This window comes from Podarcis filfolensis, assembly GCF_964270895.1.
Source record: "Podarcis filfolensis genome assembly, chromosome: 8".
NCBI classification, from domain to species: Eukaryota; Metazoa; Chordata; class Lepidosauria; order Squamata; family Lacertidae; genus Podarcis; species Podarcis filfolensis.
This window is the reverse complement of record NC_139611.1, coordinates 24,593,822-24,616,675: the sequence shown is the minus strand read 5'-3', so window position 1 is coordinate 24,616,675 and position 22,854 is coordinate 24,593,822. Positions and strand designations below refer to the sequence as shown.

General features: G+C 45.8%; 2 protein-coding genes across 2 annotated transcripts; both read right to left on the bottom strand.

The window, feature by feature from the left end:
* Positions 1–1,853: 1,853 nt before the first annotated feature.
* CFAP107 (cilia and flagella associated protein 107) lies at positions 1,854–6,755 on the bottom strand. The gene is made up of 4 exons (XM_083625783.1): positions 6,521–6,755; positions 4,440–4,553; positions 4,158–4,335; positions 1,854–2,119 (listed from the first exon to the last, which is right to left on the bottom strand). The coding sequence occupies exons 1-4, from the start codon at positions 6,629–6,631 to the stop codon at positions 1,923–1,925; spliced, it is 600 nt and encodes a 199-aa protein (XP_083481909.1). The 5' UTR covers positions 6,632–6,755; the 3' UTR covers positions 1,854–1,922.
* A 2,265-nt stretch (positions 6,756–9,020) lies between these two features.
* LOC310769454 (arylacetamide deacetylase-like 4) lies at positions 9,021–22,847 on the bottom strand. Its single transcript, XM_083628849.1, has 4 exons — positions 22,398–22,847; positions 16,643–16,859; positions 11,786–11,849; positions 9,021–10,263 (listed from the first exon to the last, which is right to left on the bottom strand). The coding sequence occupies exons 1-4, from the start codon at positions 22,572–22,574 to the stop codon at positions 9,489–9,491; spliced, it is 1,233 nt and encodes a 410-aa protein (XP_083484975.1). The 5' UTR covers positions 22,575–22,847; the 3' UTR covers positions 9,021–9,488.
* Between the last annotated feature and the right edge of the window lie 7 nt (positions 22,848–22,854).

Below are 22,854 nucleotides of genomic sequence, written 5' to 3'. Positions count from 1 at the left end.
GAATGCATATCTTATTTGCATTAGGGTGGCCCTGTGTTCTGCCTTTAGAGAGGACCGTCTCTCTGCTTGAAGAAGGTCGTCTGGTTCGAGTCCAGCCTAAAGAGTTATTTTTGTATTCATTTAAATAAAGAATATGCAAAACCAAGGTGGCGTAAAACGTAAAGATGTAATACTGCCAAATCATCAGTTAAGAATGGTTTGTGTAACAACAACAAAAGCCTCCCAAAGGGCCTATCTGAACAGGTACAGGTTTGTAAAGATATCTCAAAGAAAGCAGGACTAATTCTGGCAGGATTTCTACTGGTGGGATGTTCTGCAGGGGGCAGTCTGGCACTCCAAAGGCTTGGTTCCTGGTGGAGGCCTGCCAAATCTCAGGGCCATGGGATGACCAATGAAAGTGCCCCACCAGAAGATGTCAGTGATCAAAGTGCAGCATGTAGAATAGCAAATAATTAAGGTACATTGGGCCCAGGTAGTTTAGGGCTTGCTGAATAAACCTAAGAGCCAGGGGGGTGTCGTGGTTACTGCATCCTGGGAGACCTTGAGATCAGTCAAGTTGCAAGTGCTAGCTTAACTGCATCGGCACACTCTGCCTCAAGCAGTGGTTTTCAACCAGTGTGCCGTGGCACCCTGGGGTGCCTTGCATGATGGTCAGGAGTGCCATGGACAACACTGGCCTCTGTCCCTCTTTCCTTCCCTCCCTCCTCTGATGGCCTCTCGCGTCTCTGCCTCCCAAAGGCTTACACAGCTGTTTGTTGCAGCAGCCCTGGCTACAAGCTCCCCAGGCGAATGGTGCCTATAGGAGGCACCTCTCTTTGGGCCAGTGGGTCTACTCTGAGTAGGGCTTACTTGGCCATGGACATACATGTGATGGTGGGGTGGGTGTGCTCTAACTCCTTGACCCTTGCTTTGGCAATGAAGCTGTCATAAGCATGTCCACCAGGGAACTGATAGTTACTTCAAGGGCTCAGTGGCCCAGGCTCATGGCCCAAATTTGCATACAATCTGCAAATGCAGATGAGGAGAAAAAAAAAAGCAGGGAAAGCAGCAGAAGATCTGGGGCCTGTTGCAAATAAGAGGCATGTTTAGCCTGGAAAAGAGGAGACCGAGAGTAGATACAATATCCATCTTCAATTAGCTAAATGACTGCCACCAACATTGTTTTCTCCTGCTCTGGAGGCTAGGACCTGAACCAATGGAATCAAGTGACAAGAAAGGAGATTCTGACTAAATATTAGGAAGAATGTTCTGACAGTACAAGGACCAAGCAGGCTTTCTTCCTGGCCAACAGATGAAAGATAATATAAGGAATGTCGTGAATATAATTGAATATTTGATGCCCAGGAATGAAAAGCAAGCGATATTAGTTTTTGTGGATGAAGAAAAGGCCTTTGATAATATATCTTGGGAATTTATGATTAAAATATTTGGAATTAATGGGCATTGGACAATCATTTATAAAAGGAATAAAAGCAATATATTCTGATCAAAAAGCAAAATTGATAGTAAATAATAACAGAAAATATTGAAATTACGAAAGGTACAAGACAAGGGTGTCCACTATCACCATTATTATTCATATCGGTACTGGAAGTCTTTCTAAGGACTATAAGGAAAAATGAAAAAATAAAAGGAATTTCAGTTGGTTGGAAGGAATATAAAGTGAAAGCCTTTGCAGATGACTTGGTATTCCTTGGAGGTTTTTAAGCATAGTTTGGACGGCCACCTGTCATGAATGCTTTAGTTGAGATTCCTGCATTGCAGGAAATTGGACTAGTTGACCCAACTCTGCAGTTCCATGATTCTATCCAAACCCTTACAACTTGACACAAAGCACTGATTGTTGCAGCTGGTTGGGTAAAGATACAACATTTAATTCACCTCTGCGCCGAAACATGGATGGTCTGACCCTTTCAGAGAGACTAAACAGAACTTCGTGGTAGCCACTGTGGAACACTGGCCTCAAGGGTGTGAAATGCGACAGGCCGCCGGCGAGCGCTATAGGCTGTACTAGGCGGCTTGACGTAGGAGACCATGTAGACGCTGTTCATCACTCCAGGCATGTTCTGGCCCCATTTTTTCACAATGTGCTCGAAAAGCCCATAGTTGGTAGGTGGTTCTGAATGAGGACAAAGGCAAAAGTGGGCAGAGAAACTGTACTAGTTTCTACACACAGTCATCCATTCCTCTGGATCTTCTGCACAGGCAAATCATCATCAGAATTTAAGGACCACATTACGGCCGGGCAAAAATGCTCCAGGAGGATGCAAAGCAAGGCAGGTGAGAGGGTGTGGTCTGGGGAAAGCGGGGTGACTAAGGAGGAGGTGTGACCTGGAGAGAGTCATGAAGGCCAGGTAGAGAGGACCTTGGACCTGAGTTTCTCCACCCTTGCTCTAGGGCTGGAGGTACTTATTTGAAAGGTCCCCTGCACCCAGAGCAGCTTGCCTGCATGTTAAGATCAGTGACAGAGGCTCTTCTCATTTGCCTGCTACTCATGACAGGCATTCAGGACAGGGCTATCTTTGCAGTAGCCCACAACTTTAGAATTCATACCAGGTGGCCTTAGAGACCCACCTGTTTTCATTGGCTTATCCTTCTTCTGTTTTGTTACTGAGCTTCCTGGGATGATGGTCTTGCAGAAAGTTTGCAGTTTATTTATTTCTGGGCTTAGCCCCTGGGCCTTAGGTTAGGTGAAATGCTAGAAACAACTTCGATGTGATTTGTGCGACATTTTTTCCCCCTGATGTGATTTACTGATTTAGCAATTCAGAAACAAGACCTAGCCATTCAAAATATGAAATTCAAGCCCTCGGCAGCTTGGGAGAGGTTTACTTGAATTATCTCCTTACCCTATATCTGCCCACTCAACCACTTCCATCTGCACAACTGGCACATTTACAAGTGTCACATAATGTCCGTTCTGCACTTGTAATGAATCAGTGCTTCAGTCTGGCAGCACCAACTCTTTGGGACTCCCAGACTGTTGATATTAAGCCCCTGATGCATACAGTGGTACCTTGGGTTACATACGCTTCAGGTTACAGACACTTCAGGTTACAGACTCTGCTAACCCAGAAATAAGAACTTTGCTTCAGGATGAGAACAGAAATTGTGCTCCTGTGGTACGGCAGCAGCAGGAGGCTCCATTAACTAAAGTGGTGCTTCAGGTTAAGAACAGTTTCAGGTTAAAAACAGACCTCCGGAACGAATTAAGTACTTAACCCGAGGTACCGCTGTATTATGCTCTAGGAGGCTTCATTTGGTCAGAATCACTTCCAGAGATAATGCTAAATGCATTACTTCTGGTAAATGAACCACCATAGATGCTAGAGGGCTGTGAACATTTGTGTCCTGGGCTTTTTAGCCTTGCCTACCCAGGTACCATCTGAAACCAAAAGGACACATTGTTTGCCAGATGTGAAATATATTGACATTATTTTCAGCTCTCCTACCCCACTAATGTAAACTGCTTCATGCTTTGGTTTGCTTTGCTTAAGCAGCATATAAATCTTTCCAAACAAAGTATCTAACCAATGAATTATCCGGGCAGAAACACAAGTGAGGAGAATATTGCAAGCATTGTGATGCATAGGGCAAAAATAAAAATAAAAATCTGTGTGTTTGGATGACTTTCTCGGCATTATGATGATGATGGAATAAACCAAAGGCCTTAATGAGAGGAAGGGATGGGCAATCCAAACAGCATGTAGAAGAGATGGGGAACCTGTAACTCTCGGAATGTTGCTAGACTACAGATGCCAACATCCCTGCCCATTGGTCATGCTGGCTGGGACTGTCGTCCAATGACATCTGGAGGGCCACAGGTTTGCTAGTTACAATATTCTTTTAATTCAGGGATGGGGAAGCTGTGTGAACATAGTTCAGATGTTGCTGAACTACAGCTCCCTTCATCTCTGACTATTGACCATTATCAGAGTTGGAGGCCATCAACATCTGGATTCTGTTCCTACAGTATTCACACAGGATCCCCATGGAATAGATACTTGGGATGTTAATGGGTCAATGGGATGTTAATAGGTTAACAGGACCATATAATAAATGATGGGTCGGTATGCATGATGAGAGCAACCTCCCCTATTGTCAACCTTCAAGGTTGCCTTGTCTCTTTTTCCTTTTCTTGAGATGCTACCACATACCAACAAGCGGGTAGTCTGTCTTCTCTGGGATCCAAGCCATTTTGTGTCTATTCCATTTGCGAAGTGGAGGCAGCAAAGGGTTGTAGCCGTGTCTATTATATTGATCGTCATATTGCGATACCAAGTGATGGTGTCTCGGTTCTTCGTGGTGGGTCAATATGTACTTCTTTGGCAGGCCCTAAAGTATAACACATGCTGAGCGTTAGCACAAGAATCCATCCTGCTTTTGGAGACATGCAGCCCCAGACCTGGATCTGTCTTCCCACCCTCCCTATTACTTACATCCAGCTGCTTCATAATTCTTTTCATCACCATTCGGTCTGGAATCTGAGCTGGGTAACGAACGTAATCTCGGTCGTAGGTGCTTTCGCCGGTTCCCTCATGGTCACGTATGAACTATGAAAATGCAGACAAGTGGCAGTCACTCTTTGGGAAGCAAGCATGGTTTATTAAGCACCTTGGAGTCCTGGAGCAAAATTCTGACCCTCTCAGATTCCACAGCAGGGGTAAGGAACAAATGGGCCTCCATATCTTCTTGGACTAGCGTGGGGGCTAGCATGTGACTCTCTAGATGTAATAAGACTCCAAGCTCCATAAACCCCAGTCAGCAAAGAGATAGTGGAAGTTGTAGTTCATCAACTTCTGAAGTCTGTCTAATCCTGTGCTCCCCAACCTCAGGTCTCCAGCTGTTTTGGACTACAACTCCCATCATCCCTGACCATTGGTCCTGCTAGCTAGGGATGATGGGAGTTGTAGTCCAAAAACAGCTGGAGACCCAAGGTTGGGAAACCCTGGTCTAATCCTTTCTTAAAGCCACTCATCTTCTGCGAGTGAATTCCATCATTTAGCTCTGAAGAAGTGCTTCCTATTGTCCTTGATCTCCGACATTCACAAATTCGCTGGGTGTCTCCAAGTTCTGGTATTGTGCATAATCCGATGCATAAACACCATGCAAATGTTTATACACCTCTATCATATTACCACCCCACGATATAAGCTGGAAAGCCCAATTTTCAGAGCAACTCCCAACAGAAAGTCCAAGATAATCCAAGTAAAGTTATACACAAATTCTCGCAAAAACAAAATAACACAATCAGATAAAACCTGGCTTTCAAAATTACCAGAGATCCAAAATGACTGGCATTTTCAAAAGGGTTTTCATGTGGTGCCAACAAGCCCTGGTTGCCCCTCTGGGAAGAGAACTGTCAGATACAGGGGTCTCCATTGAGAAGACCCTGCCAGTAGTCACACCCACCTCACCTCTAACATAATGGTCCCCGAGAAATTTATACAGTCATGCAGGAAGTTGTTTTGGACTAATTCACCCCATTGGTCCATGTAGTTCAGAATTGTGTACATAATCATACAACCATCTGTAGACATCTGAAGGCAGCCCTTTATTGGGATGCTTTTAATTCGTGTTGTTCTGCTGTGTTTTTGTATATTCTCCTGGAAGCCACCCAGAGTGGGCTGGGGCAATTGAGTCAGATAGGCAGAGTACACACTGACTGGAAGCAGCTCTCTGTGGTTTCAGATGGGGGACATTCCCAGTTTTGCCTGGAGATGCTAGGAACGCCTCCTTCATGCCAAGCATCTGCTCTACCAACTCATCCTGAGTCAGACCATGGGTCCATCTACCGCAGTATTGTCTACACTGACCAGCAGTGGCTTCCCAGGGTTTCAGAGAAAGTTATCTCCTAAGCCCTACCTGGAGAGACCAGTGATTGAACCTGGGACTTTCTGCCTGCGTCAAGCTGCAGTACTTGGTTCCTAAACCACACAGAGCTTAATAATGATGATGATGATGATGATGATGATAATAATAATAATAATAATTTATTTACACACTGCCCATCTGGCTGGGTTTCCCCAGCCACGCTGGGCAGCTTCCAACAGAATATTAAAATACAATAGTCTATTAAACATCAAAAGCTTCCCTAAACAGGGCTGCCTTCAGATGTCTTCTAAAAGTCTGGTAGTTGTTTTTTCCTTTGACATCTGAGGGGAGGGCGTTCCACTGGGCGGGTGCCACTACAGAGAAGGCCCTCTGCCTGGTTCTCTGTAACTTGGCTTCTCGCAGTGAGGGAACCGCCAGAAGGCCCTCAGCATTGGACCTCAATGTCCTGGCAGAACGATGGGGGTGGAGACACTCCTTCAGGTATACTTCAGGTATTCTTTATAGGAATGCAAGCTCTTTGATCTGTTCCTAGAAATGGACCAGGAAATTAATGTGTCCCATCAATTTTATCCCATGTTATAGGTGTTGGGGGTGGGGTGATGCTTCATTACCATCTTCTCCCTCCCCTCTCTACTGCAACCACCTGGGATTTAGTTCCCTTTCTTTCTTCCCTTCCCAAACCTACCTTTTTTCTTTCTTCCAGCCAGTTTCCAATAAGTACTTTAGTAGAATATTTGGGTTCTACCTTCCAGCCGGGAGTGTACCATTCCTGTGCATCTCTACACTGAGTAAACATGGTCCCGTTCACATGCTTTGGCAAAGAGTGAACTCGAAAGGTCCTAGACTCCCATCTCTGTATGTGCAGAGCAGGACATTTAACCTCTGATGTTCCTTGGTCTCGGGTTGCCTATTGTTGACCATCCCCATGGTAACACTCCAGGCAACAAGGGATTCTACCGTGGTGAAATCAATTCTACTATTCCACTGAAGGCAACAAAACACGTGTTTGTGAATGGACGCAGAATAAGGGGATAATGCTTGCTGCTTACCCCACACAAAGATGAGGAATCCAAATCAAGAGGCATGATAGGCTGGGGCTGGTGGAATTGGAATCCATCAACATGCAGATTACCATTGCAATCTGACCCCTGTGAAGATGTCTGGGTTTGCACAGAAAAGGGCACCATCCTATGCATGCCTGCTCAGAAACTACTCCCATTGGGTTAACCTGGAACTTACACTTAGCTAAATGTGTACAGCAGGCATGTCCAACTCCCAAGAGACTGCGATCTACACACAGTATTAAAAATCTGGCCGTGTTGTTGAAATTTATTTAGGGAGCCAGATTCCCTCATTTTCCATTAGCATGCTCTACCTAGTGGCAGACAGCACTACCACAAATAGCACAATGTGCCAAAGCAAACCTATCTTGCCCTCTAGGGAAGCCCAGGCAGCTGCAGTGGTGGCTAGGCGCTCACTCTCCCCACCCCCTACCCAACTTAGGCTAGTAGTCCAACTGTAACTCTAACTACACTGTCTGATTTTGGCCTCCTTTATTTATGCATTTGTTACTTGCCAGGGTAGACTACTGCAAAGCATTTAGTGTGGGGCTACCTTTGAAGATGTCTCAGAAGCTTCGGTTGGTACAAAATGGGTTGTATCCAACTAAGTCCTGCTCATTGAAATGAAAAGATCTATGGTATGTCAAATCTGCTAACTCCTGTGGGTCTGCTATGAGTGGTGCTAACATCGGATACAATCTGATATGTCTACCTGGCTATTGTTTTGGACAAGGTGGTCAGAATGCAGGCACACCAACGCCTGTTAGAATTCCTGCTCTGTGATTGCAGTCATGGGATTGTTGTCTTTCACGTGACGGTGTATATTTTGACTCCACAGTGGGAAGTGACGGAGACAGGATGTTTGTGTTACTGTGTTCCGTGAAGTGGGACTATTGTCCTTTGTTTTCTCTCTCTTTGCTGTCTGATGCTAGAGAGAGAGGGAGTGCTGTGCTCCATGTACGTTTATATGTAAATAAAGTAGATTAGCCAAAATGCTGAGTTGCTGAGGTCTGTTACGCACACTGCGAACACTCTGCAGTGCGCCAGTGTCTCCCTAAGTGTGCCAGTGTCTGTTGGCATCGGTTGCTGTGATGTTTGGGCTGAAGAAAGCTTTTGAAGCTCCCGAATGAACAACCAGGAGGGAGAGAACATGCCAGTCGGGCATGTGTCTCTACCAGGGTCCTACTCGAGCGTAGGACAAGTTCCTGACAATGCCTAGTGGGGTCTTTGCTCCCCCCCAATATTTTCTGGTAGAGGGCTGGGCCCCCTTGATGACGAGCAGGCAGAGGAGGCTGAGCACAGTGTGGTTCAATGGCTGGCTTCACCTGAGCATGAGATAGGAAGCCACGTCGCACTGGGCTTCCTGCTTGGCCTCCTCCCAGTGACACAAGGTCTCTATCCCCTTTCTCCTTGGTCTAACATCATGTAATATCTTCATGACTGAGTGGATGGTGGAATGGGGATGTGAACTCTGATGTCCCTGACTAGTCCAACATTCTGACCACCACTCTAATTTTGTTAAATTGTGGGGGCGGGGTAGAGAACCCTCCCAGGGATTTGGGACTCCAGTTGCTCCCCAGGGATACTGGGTACAGACTCCAGTCTTGCTCCTCTAAAAAACCATCTAAACATTTGAGGGTTTGTAGAAATGGTTTGCCAAGAATGGTCACAGGACTGATCCCCTACAGAAAAAAAGGTTGGCACAAAAAGCCGAAAGACACAAATCTGTTTCCCAATTACCTTGTCCTTGAATTGGCAACATTTATTGAGGTTGCTTCTTTTCCTGAATATCATCCATATGAAGATTTTTTTTAAAAAGGGTTCAACAACCTTGGACCATAGGCACTACAGTGGTACCTCGGGTTAAGAACTTAATTCGTTCTAGAGGTCCGTTCTTAACCTGAAACTGTTCTTAACCTGAAGCACCACTTTAGCTAATGGAGCCTCCTGCTGCTGTCATGCCGCTGGAGCACAGTTTCTGTTCCCATCCTGAAGCAAAGTTCTTAACCCGGGTCATCCTGAAGCAAAGTTCTTAACCCGGGTATTTCCGGGTTAGCGGAGTCTGTAACCTGAAGCGTATGTAACCCGAGGTACCACTGTATTAGGGTTGCCACATGAACACACGTGTGCACAGAACAATTTATTAAACTGCTTAACATGTACATATGAGCTCTCTTTAAGGCAGGGGGATGTTAACTCTTGCCCTACCAGACTCCTTCTCCAAGATCTTGTAGCTTAGCCAGCGTATATCATTCTCAATAGGTATATTGTTCTCAATACTGAGAAAAACTCCCTGTGGTTATTAGACCATGATGGCATCAGGGTGTGTGCGTGATTTCCAGCAGAACATAGCTCAATTCCCATTGTAAGCATAAGGTTGGGTGTGTTTGTCTCTCTCTGTGTTATGCCATGCTCCCCACAGCAGCCATTTTTCATTATGCCATACCCCCTAGCAGTCATTTAGCGTCATATCATAGCCCCACCATGGTAGCTGTTTTATGACTGGTGCCCCAGCACTCTCTCAAAGTTCAGGATGTTCCCGCCGGTCCAAAATGGTCGGAGATCCCCGATTTAGAAAGATGCTTTTTGGTTTTATAAGCTCTTTATAAAATTGACTATCTTGTCCAGCCCTCTTTTACCAGAAGGGAAATTCAACCAGTCTCTGTCGAAGAAGGTTAGAATCCCGTGGAACCCACTTTCAATGTGGTACCAAGTCACTGCTATGCCATTGTCCTCCAATCTTTTCTTGTAGAGTAATCCATCATCCCTCAGGACGTCGTATTCACAGGTCACGATGCAGGTCTCGGGAAGCAGGCAGACAATGGCATTGTCGGCAAGAAGGGGCGAACACTCTGAAGAACTTAGGACCTTCACTTTGTTGTAGACTTCATCATCACAGGGAACTGTCGCCACAGGCTTGTAGCCTCTGGTTTTAAATTCGCTTGGGATGTTTTCTGCACTCAGCCATTTCTTGTACTTCAATCTCAGGTCCACTGGAACATGAGAGCCTTCCAAAATATCTTCAAGGAGCGAAGCTTCCCCATTCACGTGTTGCAATATGTAAAAACCAGCCCGTTCCCTGAATAAAATGGGCACGGCGTGGTTTTGCTGGTATGAAGGCAAGTTGAAGTCTACAGCCTGGAGGCCCGGGTAAATGAGGATCTGTGCACGCACTTTTGCAAGGCCTGGTCTATTCACTAAACTCTGGGAGATACAGGCAGCCATGCAGCCACCCGCGCTGTCGCCAGCAATGATGACACGGGTGTTGTCCACACCATAGTCTTCTGCAGTCTCCAGAAAGTGGGTGGTGGCAGCAAGACAGTCGTTGAGCGGGGCTGGATACTTGTGCTCAGGAGCCAGACGGTACCTAAGGCAAAATCAATCCACAGTAAATCATTTCTATCTGAGATTGTGTATGATGCTGCTGCTTTTGAATGATCAAATAACGGCCAGTCCCCATAGGGTGAAGCCAATGACAGCCAGAGCCAATGACAGGCAACTAATTCTACTCTTTCCCTTTATCTCCTGTCTGCTGAGTTCTTCAGGAACAATGCTGAGATTAAGGAGGAAGCAGACAAACCATACCTACTATCTATCTATCTATCTATCTATCTATCTATCTATCATCTATCTAAAAAGGGACGCGGGTGGCCCTGTGGGTTAAACCACAGAACCTAGGGCTTGCACATCAGAAGGTTGGCGGTTCGAATCCCCACGACGGGGTGAGCTCCCGTTGTTCGGTCCCTGCTCCTGCCCACCTAACAGTTCAAAAGCACGCCAGTGCAAGTAGATAAATAGGTACCGCTCAGGCGGGAAGGTAAACAGCGTTTCCATGCGCTGCTCTGGTTCGCCAGAAGCGGCTTAGTCATGCTGGCCACATGACCCGGAAGCTGTACGCCGGCTGCCTTGGCCAATAAAGCGAGATGAGCGCCGCAACCCCAGAGTCGGTCACGACTGGACCTAATGGTCAGGGGTCCCTTTACCTCTATCTATCTATCTATCTATCTATCTATCTATCTATCTATCATCTATCTATCTATCATCTATTGATCATCTATAAAAATATATTCTACCCTACCTCTCAAAGAGGCTAAGGGCGGCCAGCACACAAATGAAAAAAAGCAATTAAAACATCCTAAGAGCAGCTGCAATACAGATGCAGGCTCTGAAAAGGCTTGTTGCAGGAGGAATGTCTTCACAGCACCTGTAATATTTAACAAGAGGAGGTAGATGCCACAATACCAATAACCTGCTTCCTACATTGTGTGGAATGGACCTCCTGATAAGATGGCACTGGATTGTAAATAATAAGGCAGCAGGGCTTGGAGGAATCAAGACCAAGGTTGGTGGTGCAGGGCCCCATTTCCCCCTATATGCCATTTAGGCACATGGGCTTACCCTCCATGGCAGTGGCATAGCATGGGAGGGGGCCACAGGGGCATTGACACAGATGCTATTAGGCAGTTGAATGCCCATGCATGCTCCGTCTGTTTCCCTCCTTCCCACTCCATTGTTCCGCATGGCCCTGGGTGCTGGCAACCCACGCTACGCCACTGCTCCATGGGCAGGCAGACCCGGAAGGTGGTCCACAAAGGGAATGTTCCCTTTGGGCTGCAAAGGGTGCTCTGTCCCTGAGGTGAGCAATGCTGAGCTAGATAGACAAAAGTCTGGCATGGTATAAAGTAGCCTCTCATGTATGTACAGTGGGTTACCCAACTTGCTCAGTGGTCAGAGAGCCAGGGTAAGTTGCGGCTCACGGGGCAAGCACACAATTAGACTTCCTTCTCCAGCTGGCAAGTGAGCTGCTCTTAACATTTTGCCATGCTGTGGTTGAGTCCATCACAACCACAGGGGGCTGGGGGGGTGGGGGGTGGAAAACATTGACTTACTCCACAGACACAACCACGGATTCACTCTCTCGGGCCAAATAGCGGCAGATATTTTCATGGCTTTCTGAAACAATAATATTCCCATAGTTATCCATGTATTTAATCATTAGTAAGATGTGATGGTTTGATTATGTACCTCCCAGGTGCAACAGTTAATGAGAAGAACCTCATCACCACCAAAAATATATGCCAACAAAATTAACAGAGAACAAACTCCCTGGGGATCTTATTGCAATATATTCATTCAACAAAATAGGGAAAATAAGTATGTTTTACACCATGATAAGGAAGAGAGGGAGGGGAGGAGGCACAGATCCCATCAGGGCCTGCCCCAGTCAGACTCCATCCCCTTTGGCCAATAGGGAGTGGATGGGAGAACAGTAAAATTACAGAATTGCATTATTGTAAACCATATAAATCCCAAACCTACAGTTTCTTCTAATTTCAAAATGCAGATCACTGCCCCGTCTCCCAAAAGATTTTTGTCCATTACTTTCCAGTGACTGAAGGAAGAACAGAGAGTTAAGGTGGGCTAAATTAGCAGGTTAATTACAAGCGGAACAAATAAATAAATATAACCCCACTGAAAAGTGGTCCAAGATGCAAAGCTCCAGCCTCATACTGGAAAGCCTTGACCTACCCCCTTCCGATTTTTAAGTCTCTTCAAAAAGATTTGAAAGTTTTTCCTCTAGAGCCCATGAGGACTAGAAGGTTGATGCTGTTTCTCTAAAGCTAGGATGGGGAACCTTTGGTCCTCCAGATGTTGCTGGACTTAATCGTCCCTCATCACCTTTGGTAATGCCAGCTGGGGCTGATGGGAGTTAGAGTTCAGCAACATCAAGAGAGTAAAATGTTTCCCACCCCATGCTCTAAAGCAGTGTTTCTCAAACTTGGGTCTGCAGCTGTTGTTGGACTACAACTCCCAGCATCCAACAATAGCTGGAGTCCCAAGTTTGAGAAACACTGGTCTAACCTATCTCACAAGGTTGTTGGGAAGATATAATTGCAGGGAGAATTGTGCAGGTCAACTTGAGCTTGTTGGAGGGATGGCGGGGAAACAAAACAAAACAAAACAAAACAAAACAAAACAAAACAAAACAAAACAGCAGCAGGAACTGTTACGAAAAAGGAGCAATGCTGCTGAGTGCTCCAGATGGCTGGAAAGCCAAACAGGATGTTGATGTTTTGGGACTGTACCGTGGGAACCAGGAACAGTCTATTATGTGCTCTGAGCACCGGATGTTAGCTCAGAGTGTCACATGACCCTGTACCAGAAGTACATGGGTGGAGTTATTCTCTCTCTGCTGTGGCTGCTGAGGAGTGCAGACATGTTCTTTTCTGTACTGCTGGAAGACAGAAATAAAGGCATGTAAAGACATTTCTGTCTGTCTCTTTCCCCTCCCTGGGGATGGCAGGGAATGGGGAGGAGTGGCTGTGTTCTTCTCACGTTTGAAGAAGGATCGGCCGATAGAGATCTGGCCTTGTCTTGCCGGGAGCCGAGACGGGGGAGATCAACAAGGAATCAAGCCGGGCACCTGGAGAGTGGCCAAATTCCTCTGACTGAAAAGGCTTTGATATGGCTTGATCCCAACATATGGTAGCAAAAGCTGCTGGTTATCTGATCCATGGGAGTCAGCATGAGAGGTGAGAGGTTGATGGATCGTGTGCCATCCTCTGCACCAAGGAAAGAAGATAACGTCTGCATTGCAGCCAGAAGCTGAACAGACGGCTGGACACCAAGAGGGGGTGTTTTCCAAGCAACAGAGCCCCAAAAAGGTATGCTGGATATCGGGCTGAGAGTGTGAATGCAGAGTGATTTATTCTCTGGTTCACGGAAGAGCTGCGTTTGAAAAAACAGCTCTGAGAGCCTAGGCTTGCATACCAGGCATACTTGCGGTGAGATAAGGATGAAAAGTATGCACAGTTGCTAGGCAACGACCGTCAGTCGACTTGGAAAGTTACTGACACCTGGGGCTGGCTCAGTGAGAGCCTGGGAAGCGAAAGAAGTTGTTTTGAATTTGCTTCTTTGCAAGGACTGTGAGACAGCTTGCAGATTGCCTGAGAGAGGCAGAAAAACAGCTCAAAAGAGCTTTTGGATTTTACTAGCTCGAGGGTGAAGAGCTGAGACTTGGATTCAAAATGGATGCCAAGGACAGGGGGAGGGAAGAACGGAGTTCTAATTCCCCCACTGATGTTGCTACTGGAGAGAATGCTGTAGCTTTGAACGTTGTCCGAGTTTACAATTGTGGACAGGCTGGGCATCGTCAGCGGAGCTGCAAGAAGCCACGCCAGCCAACAGGAGCGAAGGGCCGCTCAGCAAAGCCTGAGGCAGCAGGCAAAGGTCATACCAAGTCTTCGGTGAAACCTGCAAAGGCCCTGATGGCGAAAGGAACCACACCAGATGTTGGACACTCTTTTGTGATCGATACGGGCTGTAATTTTCATATGTCCCCACACAAGGCGCTCTTTTCGACGTTTAAGAAGCAAAGCTTCGCTGTGGAACAAGCCAACGGTCAGAAGCTGGAAGCGACCGGGGTTGGAACTGTGTATCTCAGGAGTCTGAACCTGACTATACACAATGTTTACTTGGTTCCTGAATTGAAGTTCAATCTGCTGAGTGTTTCGCAGATTGCAAAGAAAGGACTGAAACTGTCCTATGATGATAAGAGCTGCAAGATCTTCAAAGATGGAGAGTTATATCTTTCTGCCAGACAGAAAGATGGACTGTATTTGTTGACTTTTGACCAAAGTGATTACATGGAATGTAATTCTGAGTCTAACATGATTTCTCTTGCAGGTGTGACCAAAACAAGCGCCAAGAAGGTGGCCAGGGTCGACAGAGCGTTTCAGCGGGTGTATGCTGATGTGATTGGTCCTCTAGAACCATCTAGAGGCAAAGCAAGATTTTATCTTGTGTGTGTGGATCATTTCTCTAACTTTGTCTGGGTTTATGTGTTAAAGAAGCCACAGGAAGCCTTGGAAAGGTTTCAGGAGTTTTGTGACAAGGTTAAAGATATGCATGATGCTAACATTGATTGTCTTTTGACAGATGAGAAGCAGATTTTTCTTTTACAGGATTTCCAGAGGTTCCTGCACAAGAAAGAGATAAGACACAAGGTTGCTGTTTCAGCGGAAGCGTGGAACAGGGGTGTCTGTGTACGGGTGAACAAAGAATTGCAAAAGGGGATGAATGCGCAATTGCTTAGTTCACATCTGCCACATGAGTTCTGGGCGGAGTCACTCATGTCGTTTAGTTATGCGTGGGTGAGAAAGGTTTCAAAAGAGTTGGGAAGTTCTCCTTTTGAGAAACTGTTCCAGAGAAAACCTTCTGTTGCCCATTTCAAGGTTTTTGGGTCTCATGTGAGGACAGAAGCTCCAGGTGGAGTAAAGAATGCCAGAGGCATTTTTGTGGGATATGAAAAGGGTCTCTACAGAGTAATTTTGTCTGAATCTGGTCAGGTGATTCTCACAAAATTTCTAGAGAGTGCTCCTGAACAGGAGAGAGTGAAAGTTCACACATTTCCCACAGAGGACGATTCTGATGATGATGATTTCACAGAGTACAGTGGTACTGAGAGTGACAGTGATAGCTCAGACAGCTCAGTTGTCACAGTCATTGAGAGGAAATCTCACACAATGGAAAGACCTTCACAGGTGAAGGATGAACCACTGTTTACTGTTGGAACTGGTTCTCCTAAGAGTCCTGAGACTGAACCAGTGAGCAGAGAGGATCAGCACCTCTTGCGCAGGTCTGAGAGAGTTACAAAGGGTGAACCACCCAAAAGGTACTCAGAAGAGTTTGCTAACTTAGCTGTTGCATGTGTTGCTGTTGTAAACAACCGAGGACAGGTTGGAGCTGTGTCTAAGTCAGAGACAAAGACACAACAGAGAGTTGCTAGCCAAGGGAATGCAGATGCACTCATTCCTTGGAAGCCAGACAACCAGAGAGGTACACTGGGGAAACCAGTGGCGGGGAGTTCCAAGGGTGGAACTGAAACAACAGGGGAGTGTTATGTGTATAACAACTGTTTGTTTTCTTCTCTGGATCACGCTTTGCTTGCCGCAACACGCTTTGATTCTTTTGGGGGAGGTTGTTACGAAAAAGGAGCAATGCTGCTGAGTGCTCCAGATGGCTGGAAAGCCAAACAGGATGTTGATGTTTTGGGACTGTACCGTGGGAACCAGGAACAGTCTATTATGTGCTCTGAGCACCGGATGTTAGCTCAGAGTGTCACATGACCCTGTACCAGAAGTACATGGGTGGAGTTATTCTCTCTCTGCTGTGGCTGCTGAGGAGTGCAGACATGTTCTTTTCTGCACTGCTGGAAGACAGAAATAAAGGCATGTAAAGACATTTCTGTCTGTCTCTTTCCCCTCCCTGGGGATGGCAGGGAATGGGGAGGAGTGGCTGTGTTCTTCTCACGTTTGAAGAAGGATCGGCCGATAGAGATCTGGCCTTGTCTTGCCGGGAGCCGAGACGGGGGAGATCAACAAGGAATCAAGCCGGGCACCTGGAGAGTGGCCAAATTCCTCTGACTGAAAAGGCTTTGATATGGCTTGATCCCAACAGGAACAACAACAATGCACAGGAATCAACAACTACTTTGAAACTTGTCAATAAATGATGGCTGCAGCCCTTAGGATTGTTAAGGCACATCCTGACTCCAGAAAGCCCCCTTTGGCTTGAGATATTTTTGTGGATGCTTTGGTGTGGTTAGATGGCTGATGATTTTGAGGAGAAACCTTATTATGAAGTGGGTCTTAATTCAGAGGAGATCCCTCTGCAAATGCTCTCTGTGTATGCGTTACCCCACTTCATTCAGATGTTGACGCAGATTAAGTTTGGACATAACTCACGGATGCTTCCAAACACCCAGCCGCCTCCATGAAAGAACACGATCCCCCTCCTTCCGCCAGCAGAGGGAGCCTTCGGTTGGTAAATCCGGACAGGCACATGCTTAAACTTTGCGTCTTTAATGAAGAGTGCGTTTTCTTTCCCCAGTTTCCGGCTGTTTCGCACAATCCGCACAAACTGGATTTGTGTGCAGATATGTAGGTTTTCCAAGATCCTTCCCTTTTGAGAGGGGGACAGGGAGAAGAAACAAAAGTCATATAGGAATTAACTCGTGGCAAGATCATCCAAACAACTATTTAGATGTTCAAAATCTAAGGATCATAGTGCTACCCAGATTGGATGAAACATGCTGGGGCATGAGGACAGGGGAAATCATTTCAAAATTATAACATTATGGGTTACGTGGTGGACGTGCCGGATTTAGATATAAGCTAAACAAGCTATAGCTTGGGGCCCACTCTCTTGGGAGCCCTCCAAAAATATAAAGGGAAAAAACCCCTGGATGTACATTTCCAAAATACAAGATAAAAAACAAATAAAATAAAACACAGTAACAGTGTTTTGTGTTGTGTAGGCTCCTATGATGTAAGTAATGGGCCCCGCCTGCTAGCCTGCTCCCTAAAATATCACTGGTTTGCTCATTTCTATATGTTGGGTGCCTACATTCTGCATGTGCAAATGGCTTTAGATACATATGAGGTCCATAAATTACCATATAGCATATATTCAACACAAAAAATAGTGACAATTTCTTGTTGACAAAGGACAGCTGGACATATAAAGGGCCCCATTACCTTCAGTAGCTTAGGGCCTCATCAAACCTAAATCTGGCCCTGTGTGGTGGATGTGAAGAGTAATGATATAAGAGAAGATTCATTTTATTAATATGCTTTTTATTAGTTTTCTTAAATAACAAACACACACAAAAATTAACAAAATAAAATAATAACAAAAGGAAAAACATACCTACATCCATAAATCCCTAAGTTCTTACAACCCCCCCCAAACCCTTACACCACCATATTCTTAATTCCCAATTATCCTTCCCAATAGACTTCCGTCTTCCTCAAAGGGAGGAGGTCATGACTAAATGGGCGATAGACATTGGCTATAACATTGACTTTGAGAGATGGCTGGAATTGTGGAATGTTAATATGAAGTTCACGGCGTGTACGGCATTAAGGGAAAACCTGTGGAAAATGATCTACAGGTGGTATCATACACCAGTGAAGCTAGCTAAGATCTATAGATTGAAGAACAAAAGATGCTGGAAATGTGGGGAGGTAGAAGGAGACTTCTACCATATGTGGTGGTCATGCAGCAAAGTGAAAGGCTTTTGGGAATCGATCTATAGCGAGCTTAAAAAAAATTTTAAATACACTTTTCTCAAAAAGCCCGAAGCTTTTCTGCTAGGAATGATGGGCAAAGAAATTAAAAAAGAAGATAAAACATTATTTTTATACGCCACAACAGCCGCAAGAATTATGTTAGCACAAAACTGGAAAACGGAGGTAATACCCACTATAAATGACTGGCAGGTTAAAGTGATAAACTATGCTGAGCTGGCTAGAATAACAGGAAGATTAAGGGATCAAGACGAACAGAAATTTCATGATAATTGGAACAAATATTTGATGTATATTGGAACTAAATTTCAGATGACACTGGCGGGGTTGGAATAACTCGAACAGTAAATGATTACTATGCAAAAGAGATAAAATACGTGACCATAAAACTTATTTGATACTTACCAAAGGAGTGGAGGGGAGTCCGAGGCTCGGCAGAGCCCAATTCAACTGTGTATTATACATATGATTTATGGAAGGGATATAATATGTGCAAGCTATGTAATGGATTTGGTATATGTCTATATGTATATATATGTAATATCAATACAAATTTATTGGCAAAAAAAACAAAAACAAAAAAACAACAAAGCGGGTCTGTCTTATCTTTTTGTTAAACTGCTTCTTTGACCATTTTCCCATTTCTTTTATTATTTGAATGTTATACTTACAATATTTCTTGTAATTTGCGAAAACTTAATCAAAGCATGTCCAGCTTTTGACTCGAGGACACTGTTTTTGTTTTTTGAAAAAAATCCTTTATAAGTTTCCCACTCTTTTTTTAATTTTTGGTTTGCCTGTCTCCTAATTGTCTCTGTCATTTTTGCCAGTTCAAGATATTCAAATAATTTATCCTGACATTAGGTTACGTTTAGGATAAGTACAATAACAACCTTGTAAATGCTTTTTTCTTTTCTTTTGTCTTATTTATTTATTTACATGGGTGTGTATTAACAATTGTTATTCTTTTCATCACATATATATATAATTCCCCCCTATTTTTCAATAAAGAATATTAAGAAGAAGAAAAAGCTAGCCCATCTAGGAGAAGCAAATCTCTGATCCTAAACCTCTGCTGCTTGGGATATATTTGGGTAAACCAGGGGCCAGCAAACTTTTTCAGCAGGGGGCTAGTCCACTGTCCCTCAGATCTTGTGGGGGGCTGGACTATATTTTTGGGGGGGAATGAATTCCTATGCTCCACAAATAACCCAGAGATGCAGTTTAAATAAAAGGACACATTCTACTTAGGTAAAAACACACTGATTCCTGGTCCGTCCTCAGGCTGGATTTAGAAGGCGATTGGGCCGGATCCGGCCCTGGGCCTTAGTTTACCTACCCATGCAGTAAACCCTACACAAATCCAGAATGCAGTCCCTAGGATGGTGACTTGTACGCCTCCTTCCGGCAACTCCTGCAGCCAAGCTGGTGCCAAACGTCCCATCAACCCTGGCCACTGGCCATTTGTGCTAGGGCTGATATTGGGAGTTTTAGTTATGATGTGTATGGCATATAGACCTAATGAACTTGACCACTGGTTCCCAACCCTACCCTATAACAAGCTTTATTCATAACAGCAGTTTGTGCAACCTCCTAAGGAAGGTGACAACGCAACAAAATTCAAAACAGTAACAGCTAATTGCACATTTATCCAATATCAAATTAAAACTATTTAATTAATTCAGCAACATTGATGAACTCAGTCGAGAATTTGAAAGTCATTGGCACCTACACTACATCCCTCTTGCTTCTTAGCAACCCCCCCGGCCCCCGCCCAGGTAATCCCACTGCCCCTTTGGGGAACCGCTGGGCTAGATGAACAAACTAGCTTTATGGAAGGCATGCTTCAACTGATTGCTTTGAAGAAAAAGCAACTGTGGCAATGGAGGCTTATCCACTGGCGGGAATGAGGCCCTGCTCCACCAACCTCAGCGAGTCCCTGCCTGCCTGCCTGTTCTGCCCGCTTATCAACTTCCTCCGCCACCACCACCCTAATCTCAGTGTTGTCCTTGTTGAACTCAGCAAAAGTTGAATTCATTGGCTCCATAGAACTGTACAATTGTAGAACTGTGGAGCTGGAAGGGACCTCCCCCCCCCAGGGTCATCCAGTCCCACCCTGCAATGCAAATAAATTCAACAAAACCCCCTCTAGGTAGCCATCCGACCTCCAATGAAAGAGAGAGTCCACCATTCTCCGAGGGAGTCAGTTCCACTATCAAACAGCTCTTATCATCAGAATGGTTCGTAGGAAACTCTTTCATTATAATTTGAATCCACCGGTTTGGGTCCTACCAACCTGCTGGGATCTTGGTGGTCATCTAGTCCAACACACAGACACACAGACACCTCTGCAATACCGGCATCTCAACCCTCGATCCCCCATCCAATTTGAAACCATACCGGACCCTGCTTAACTTTGCAAATGTGCTAGCAGTTTTATTGCTGCGCCACTAGGAGGCCAGCTTGCTCCATCTTCCATGCCACAGCTCTTCAGATGTTTTGAGGACAGCTCTCCTATCACCTCTCAGTCTCCTCTTTACCAGGCTAAACATCCCCAACTCCCTCAACTGTTCCTCATCAGGGGCTTGGTTTCCAGACCCTCGATCATCTTGCTTGCCCTCCTCTGCACACATTCCAGTTTGTCAATATCCTTCTTAAACACCCTCCCCCCCTCTCAGTAGCTCTGGTGCCACCTTTCTGATTTCTACCTTAACACTGGGTAGCAGCTACCACAGAGGTGCAGAATCCCTCTCCAAATCTGGCACACGGCCTACACTAATTGCCTGGAGGAAATCTGCCTGCCTATTAACTGTCATCTGCTCCTGAAAGGGCAGTATGTAGTAAACAACACTTTCAAGGGCAAACAGCAGCCCAGGTGTGAGTGGGTGTGCTTCAGCAGGAAAGAGAGGGAGCGGGAAAAGATTGAACATGCCTCCTTCACCTCACCGCATACCATTCTCTGTGGTGGCACCTTGCCAATGGAGCTCCCTTCAGTCTGTGCTCACCTCAGATATGTTTTAAGAGGCAACATTAAACCATTTTATCAGGCCAGAGTTTTGGACTCCTATGAGATAGACCATTTCCTTGGAGTGCAATTTTATTGATATTATTGCAGCAGTTCTAGCCATGCCGACTTTGAGAGTTTAACTTCCGTTTTACTTTAGCACAGTTGTTTCATCTGTTAATGTTTAGGTTCCCTGGGCTCCAAAATGAAAGACAGGCATGATATAAAGGTCTTGTGTAATTGCGTAATTTTTTTTCTTAAAAAAATCTGTGTTGACTTTCTTTCTCACAAAGTTTCTTCTTTCTCATTCTTTCATTTATTCATTCAAAGTCTGCCTGTGAGCCTGCTACAAACATTACTGCTCCCACAGAAGGCAGTAATTGGCCTTTGGATGAAAATGTTCCAGAGGTTCTGTCAAACACCATTAATAATTTTTAAAACTTTCTCTCTCTCTCTCTCTCTCTCTCTCTCTCTCTCTCTCTCTCACACACACACACACACACAGAGAGAGAGAGAGAGAGAGAGAGATAGCTGTCACATCCAGACTGTTTAAAGCACACGGGTTCCCCCAAGGAATCCTGGGAAGTGTAGTTTGCTCCTTACAGAGCTACAAGTCCCAGCAAACTGCACTTCTCAGGATAAAGGTAAAGGGACCCCTGATCATTAGGTCCAGTCGTGGCCGACTCTAGGGTTGCGATGCTCATCTCGCTTTATTGGCCGAGGGAGCAGGCATACAGCTTCTGGGTCATGTGGCCAGCATGACTAAGCCGCTTCTGGCGAACCAGAGCAGCGCACAGAAATGCCGTTTACCTTCCCACCAGAGTGGTACCTATTTATCTACTTGCACTTTGAGGTGCTTTCGAACTGCTAGGTTGGCAGGAGCAGGGAACGAGCAACGGGACCTCACCCCGTCGCGGGGATTCGAACCGCGGACCTTCTGATCAGCAGGTCCTAGGCTCTGTGGTTTAACCCACAGCGCCACCCCATCCCTTCTTCTCAGGATACTTTGGGGGAAAGTCACGTGCAGCGTGGATGTGACCAGAGTCTCACTCAAGTCACTACAGAAAGTTCAGTGAAATGCTAGCGCCAAGCAGCTACGCTGAACCTGGAGGATTAATCCTGCCCAGTCATTCAGCACCAGACCAAAACTTTTCTGGGTTGCGTTTTTAAACACTGCCAAGCTTGTTCCTTTCCTTTTCCCTCCTCCTGCCCAGTAATTCGTCTCTCGTTAGATCTCTCCCTCTCCGACATGGGGGCGCCCACTTTACCATTCGCGATGTCGGATAGAAACAGGTTAAAATCAGGAGGAGAGCGCAATGGCGCGTGGCAAATGGGGAGGCGTTTAAGTTCGTGGGTTTCCCGCAAGTCACAACCTCGCCTTTGGATGGGGCGCTGCGATCCACTCACCAGGACAGACGCCCCAATCAGCGTGGCGTGAATGATTCGCAACTTGGCCGGGTGCTCGACTCCAGGAGGGATCTCCGAGTTGGCGTAATCGAAATAAATGCTTCCCAGAACCAGCAGGAGGAACGCTGCCAAGAGGGCAGCCACCAGGAGCACCAGAAACGCGTGCAGGAAGCCCATGTCGCTGCGGCTGGGAAGAGCGCCTGCTTTCGCCCTTGGATTTTCCTTCTCACCGAACTTGGCTTGGGCTGTAGCTTATTTCCTGCTTTCTCCCGTGGCTGCGATACTCAGGTTGCAGGCAGCTGGAAGGAGCGTCCCTAATCCCCTCCCACGCGCGGGAGGGAACGAAAGGCGAGCCCGGGTTCCTTCAGAGCAGCAGAGACTGACCGAAGCCTCGCAGGATTCGATTGCCACCCCTAGAAATTCAAACGCCCCCTCCCCTTTCCCATGCAAGCCGAGC